The sequence below is a fragment of the Sinocyclocheilus grahami genome, unplaced genomic scaffold (genome assembly GCF_001515645.1).
Source record: "Sinocyclocheilus grahami isolate Dianchi unplaced genomic scaffold, SAMN03320097.WGS_v1.1 scaffold576.1, whole genome shotgun sequence".
NCBI classification, from domain to species: domain Eukaryota; kingdom Metazoa; phylum Chordata; class Actinopteri; order Cypriniformes; family Cyprinidae; genus Sinocyclocheilus; species Sinocyclocheilus grahami.
The window spans coordinates 560581-566726 of record NW_015505755.1 but is presented as its reverse complement, the minus strand read 5'-3'; the positions used below and the strand labels follow the sequence as shown (position 1 = coordinate 566726).

At 37.6% G+C, this 6146-nt stretch overlaps 1 protein-coding gene across 2 annotated transcripts in view; it reads right to left on the bottom strand.

The window, feature by feature from the left end:
• The window catches only part of ubac2 (UBA domain containing 2), a 28829-nt gene that overhangs the window by 11809 nt on the left and 10874 nt on the right, over positions 1-6146 (bottom strand). For both annotated transcript variants that reach the window (XM_016239894.1, XM_016239893.1), the window contains exons 5-6: positions 5254-5377; positions 2966-3013 (exon numbers count right to left, since the gene is read on the bottom strand). In XM_016239894.1, the coding sequence (XP_016095380.1) occupies positions 2966-3013; positions 5254-5377 (172 nt within the window). The remainder of the gene's footprint in view (positions 1-2965; positions 3014-5253; positions 5378-6146) is intronic.

Genomic DNA, 6146 nt, shown 5'->3' with positions numbered 1-6146 from the left:
TCAATAGACCAGGGGGACCATCAAAATAAAATGTAACCTAACATATAAACAATACATTTTTTTCCCCAGTTGAAATTATTAACTAGCTCACATCTAAATTAATATTAGCCTCACAGGGAACACTCAAATAACACTCCACACCTAACCACTTACAAGATGTAGTAAGATACTGTGCATATCTTAAATAAACAATGTGAAGATAGTCCATTATAAATGTAAAAAATAGATTTTATATGGTGTTTATTGTGTGTTATAAATAATCATAATCTTAAAACTTATAACCACAAATGCGTAAGCATTATAATGTACTATAATTGTTGTTATGATTATTTATAAGATGATATAACATATTATAAGGTATTTTATAATGCATTATGCATTCATTATAATGCCTTAAGAATACCCTTATAATGTGTTATAAATATGGGCTTCATAGAAAGTGTTACCAAAAAGTGTTCTGACCCAACTTCCTGTTTCAATATGAAATGCTTTGGAAAATTGCGTCAAAGACTGTACATTACCCAAGACTGTTCACTTGTATTGCTATGAATGGGAGAAACTGTAATGTGCAATATGGCACTCTAAAAATATTTTTTATGTATTATGTATTATTCATATTATTTATTATTTCTTTTTAAAATATATTATTTAATTGTGAGTTTGGCCAACAGTTTTTGAAATTTGGTATTTTCCCACACAAGATAGTTGGTCATGCATGCCCAAAATAGCTGGCCACAGAGTGAACTGACTTGCATTGAAATAGATCTCGATTGCATTAATGAAACCATTTAATGGGGCTGTGATTTCAACTTTTTTTTTTTAAACAACATGTTTAATCATGTTTAACAATCATAAAGTGTGATCCACCAATCTCAGAAGTTGTGGTTACCATGGAAATGGAAATTGGAGTCATCTCTGCAGTGATTTTTGGAGCGTAGCAGAGATTATCTAGGTTAAGTTAACTAGGTACCTAAAGTTAGCTACCATAAGATTTTTTACCATTAGAGCATGCAACACAGTGATGATGCTTTCTGATTCATATATTTAAAAGACACAAAAACCCAGACCTAATCTATTACATAATTAGCAGTTCTCTATGTGATGACTAGGTGATCACTGTTAAAGGGATAGTCATAAAAATGAAAATACTAGTTACCTGTTTGACTTTCTTTATTTTGGAAACAAACACACACAATATTTTGATATTTTGAATTATGTGGATTATGTGAACTATATGTTGTTTCAGACCCCATTAACTTTCATTGTACTGACAAAAGCAGTTACTTCTTCAAAATATCATCTTTTGTGTTCCACAGGAAAAAAGTGTTATATAGATTTGGAGCATGTTTGAAAGGGATAAAATATTGACAGTATTTTCATTTTTGTCATCTTTTCCCACTAGAAACCACAATCACTGTGTGCTCTAATGGTAAAGCATCCTATAGTAGCTTTAAAGGGATAGTTCACCCAAAAATGAAAATTACCCCATGATTTACCCACCCTCAAGCCATTCCAAGTGTAATAATAATAAAAAATAATTAATTACATTTATATAGCACTTTTCTAGGCACTAAAAGCGCTTTTACATTGTCAGGGGGTATCTGCTCATCCACCACCAGTGTGCAGCAGCCACCTGGATGATGCGACGGCAGCCATAATGCGCCAGAACGCCCACCACACACCAGCTTATTGGTGGAGAGGAGACAGAGTGATGAAGCAAATCAGTAGATATGGGGATTGTTAAGAGGCCATGATGGTCAGAGGCCAATGGGCAAATTTGGCCAGGATGCCGAGGTCACACCTCTACTCTTTTCGAAAGACATCCTGGGATTTTTAATGACCACAGAGAGTCAGGACCTCGGTTTAACATCTCATCCAAAGGACGGTGCTTGTTGACAATATAGTGCCCCCATCACTATACTGGGATGTTAGGACCCACACAGGCCACAGGGTGAGCACCTCCTGCTGACCTCACTAACACCTCTTCCAGCAGCAACCTAGTTTTCCCAGGAGGTCTCCCATTCAGGTACTGACCAGGCTCAGCCCTGCTTAGCTTCAGTGGGCAACCAGTCTTGGGCTACAGGGTGATATGGCTGCCGGCTAATATACTTATATATAGCCATACTAATATACGGCTGTATTTGACTTTCTTCTTTCAGACAAATACAATCGGAGTTATATTAAAAAATGTCCCGACTCTTCCAAGCTTTATAATGTCAGTGAATGGGTGTTGAAATTTTGAAGTCCAATAAAGTTTATCCATCATAAAAAGTAAAGGTCGACCGATGTATCGGTTTTGCCCATTAAACGGCACCGACAGTTAATTGCTGGAACTAAAATCCATGCCAATAGTTTTTCCGGGTTGCATCCGTTGCTGGAGTGGCTGAGAAGAGAGCGACCTCTAGAGGCAGAAATCACTGACACCACGTGCTGTTTGTTTTAACACGTGACACATGACACTGCACAGAGCAGGACACTTCAGACGTAAGGATTTAAAACAGACAACGAAACGGTGTGTATACAGCACACTATAGAGCATGTATTCATATCATTACTAAGTAATTAACTGTTGACTAAATGCTGTATTAGTGGAGAAAGAACAGCAGTATGTTTGCTATTAAGTCTGAGAGGACGCGAACATTAGCAGCACCTCAAATGGTTAAAACAATGTGACCAAAACAAACGCAAGTCTAACGCAAATGCTTAAATAATTAAAATATTCATGTACAAAGTATGGTTCAGTATTAATTTTTTTTTATAGTAAATTACTTTTTTAGTATTTGTTCAGTATCTATTTTTAAAACTATCGGTTGATTAATCGGTATCGGCCAGTGTGGTCCAACCTAGCTATCAGTAAAATCACCATACACATGTAATCATACTTACTAAAGACCATTACAAATGAAAACAAGTAAACACAGAAATGTAACATGATGCAATTTTAACTGAGCCATCTTATACTTACTAGTCCACTACAAGCAACCACCCACATGTAGGCACTTGAGGTCAGGAGCTGATGACAAGGTAACAGAACAACAGAAAAACACAAGAAATTCAGAATAATGTGAAGAAAGCACTTTCACATCCACAACATATCTTTAAAGCATTACAAACCAGCAGCACTAATTTACAAACATCCATAAACAAGTGTTTGAAAGAAACATCTTATTTGATGCAAGAGTGGAACAAAATGTGAACATTAACTTAAAGGCACAATATGTAAGATTTTTTTATTAAAATATCCAAAAACCACTAGAAAAGTTATATATATTTTGCTGACTTGTATACTTACATTATCCCAAATGTTTTGAAGAATGTTTAAATCCAGAGAAATAAGCTATTTTAACTAGTGACTCGGACCGTGTCCATAGTGTCATTGTGTCGCCTGCCAATGACGTCATAACCCCTCGATTTCCGGTTTTGTTTTGTAGAAAACATGGAAACACCAAAGATGCTTTAATATGCTATGCATTTTATTAGACAGGTGACGACCGCACGGAGTAGCTTTATAACAGAACGTTCAAATGTATCTAGTACGATAAAACAGCGTGGCCGGAAGGAGCAGAAGCATTCGACTGTGGCATAATAAAAGGTCGGCTGCAGAGTGTAGCGCTCGTTCAGCGGCCTTGTTTTGCTTCGACAACAGCTTTCTGCCTCACTCTGCTTCATACTACGACGTTAATAAATCTTTAATGAGTCCCATCGGATTGCTTCGGCTGTGGGGATGAAGACGACAACTCCCATGATTCCACACACAGTCACGGCATCATCAAACTATGCCTTTGTTTCTTTGTTTGTTTTGAATACACGCCCTCCAGTGGCAAAAAATTACATATTGTGCCTTTAATGAAACCTAATGAATTATTTATTATTAAGAGATTTAATTACATTGGTTAGTATAAGTGGCTATGTTAAAGGGGTCATATGATGTTGCTAAAAAGAACATTATTTTGTGTAATGAAATGTTTATGCGGTTTAAGGTTCAACAAACACATTATTTTCCACATACTGAACATAATTGTTTCTCCTCTATGCCCCGCCTTTCTGAAACGCGTAGATTTTTACAAAGCTCATCAGTCTGAAAAGCGAGGTGTGCAACTGTTCTGGAGCAGTGTTGTAAATACAACTTAACCACTGATTTCTAGTCGTGTCCTCTTTTGGAAGGCCAAACAAAGTAGTTTCGCTTTTACAACGAAACACACGGCGGGCTAGAGTGAGCGGCGGCCTAGAGTGAGGAACGGCCGGCGAGCTTGAGAGCGGCGTGGCCGGCGGGCTTGCGGCAACCACGTGTGACGACCCCGAGCTGGACTCCGCTTCACCCACGGTGAAAGCCAATCTGGCGATCGACAGCGTGAAGTTGATGTATTTCCTCAGCGACCAGCATGGATCAGCTCTAGGCATGACGAAGCGTATATCGTCCTCTTTTGGAAGGCCAAACAAAGTAGTTTCGCTTTCACAACGAAACACACAGCGTCTCGACATGGAGGCAGCAAGAATACTACAGCGAGAATAAAAGTTACGCCTTCTTTCTTTACATGAACATTTGGGCGGCGTTATGCAAATCTTTTCACATCGTGACGTAGACATGTGGGGGCGTGTTAGAACGAGCCGTTTTAGGTAGGCGTGGTTGACTCTTAACTTTTATAAAGAATATCTCTTTGGATTTGAGACTTTACAGACTTGACAACTTTACAGATCTTCTTTATGCACCAAGAGCTTGTAACACTCCAAAGAGAAAGGAAAAATTGAAATCACATCATATGACCCCTTTAAAGCCATGTTTGTGAATGCATGACTAAAAAAAAGTATGGGAAAGTCATCTACCCTTGTCTGTTTTTCTAGTTAGTGGGTGTGGAACTTCATCTGTTATTGCTGATATCGCAGAACAGCTCAAAACATGACCAGAGCAAAGACCACAATGAATAGGTTTTCAGGTGCTACAGAGTTTCTCATGTCTTGTCTCTGTTATGTCACAAACATTTTATCTGTGGTTTTTACTCTTGCAACACAAATATAGTGTTTTTAGAGAAAAAAACAACAACAAAAAACCCTGCGCCTTATTAACCGTTTGATCTTCTAGTTGTGTCTTCACTTCTTTGTCAAAACAGCGTAAATGCCACTTACTAGATGTCACACAGCAATGGCTTTTACTTTTGTGTGTAGCTTCTGTGATAAACTAGCAGAATTGGAAATCTTTTTGAAAACTACAGAAAACTAATGTGAAGATGATTTGTGAAGGTAATCTGAGCTGACCTGTGCGCCCACAATGTACGTCAGAGACTTGTTTGTGATTGAAACGTGTCCGAGCAGCTGAGTGACCTGAACACGTGGGATGGAGCTGTAGAAAGGCACAAAGAGAGCAAAGACTGGGCCCAGTCTGAGAAAGCGAGAGAAAATGAAAAGAGTCAGAAACAGAAGGCAAAGTCAAGTGAATCCTCAACCTCAGATGACAATAAAGTACGGAAATGTGCAAATGTGAAAATCATCAATTGCCAATAATAAAGAAAAGGAAACATCTTTTTAAAGTCTAGTTTAAAATGCATGTACCAAGCTCTTAGAAATATACACATTGTATTCATGATTGATTTGTATGTTTAAACTAATGACTCTGAAATGAATATGTCATGTTGTGTAATCATTAAAGAGACAGTTCACCCAAAATGTAAATTCTGTCAATTCTCCTGCTGAACATAGGACTGGACGATATGGCCAAAATTTATATCACGATATATTTCTTCATTTTGGTCGATACGATATAATTCCGATATCGATATGAACACTATTAAAAAAGCCTCATAAAAACAGCCAAGAACGGCCACAACAGATGTCTGTACCTACAAACGTATGAAAAATTAATTTACCAACTCTATGAAACCTACTCCTATAAAACTATATAATATTTTAGGAAAAAAATGCCGCAAATAAATAAATGTTCACCTTTTATTGGTATTCAGCCTTCATACAAACAAGAAATGTGAAATCACTGTCAAATAGCTTTGGGGCTCTCTGATCACTGCTTGGTTAATCTTATACCGACCTACAGGCAGAAACTGAAATCAGCTAAACCTGTATTAAGGACTGTAAAAAGATGGACTAATGAAGCAGAGCAGGATTTACAAGCTTGTTTTGACCTCACTGATTGGAGC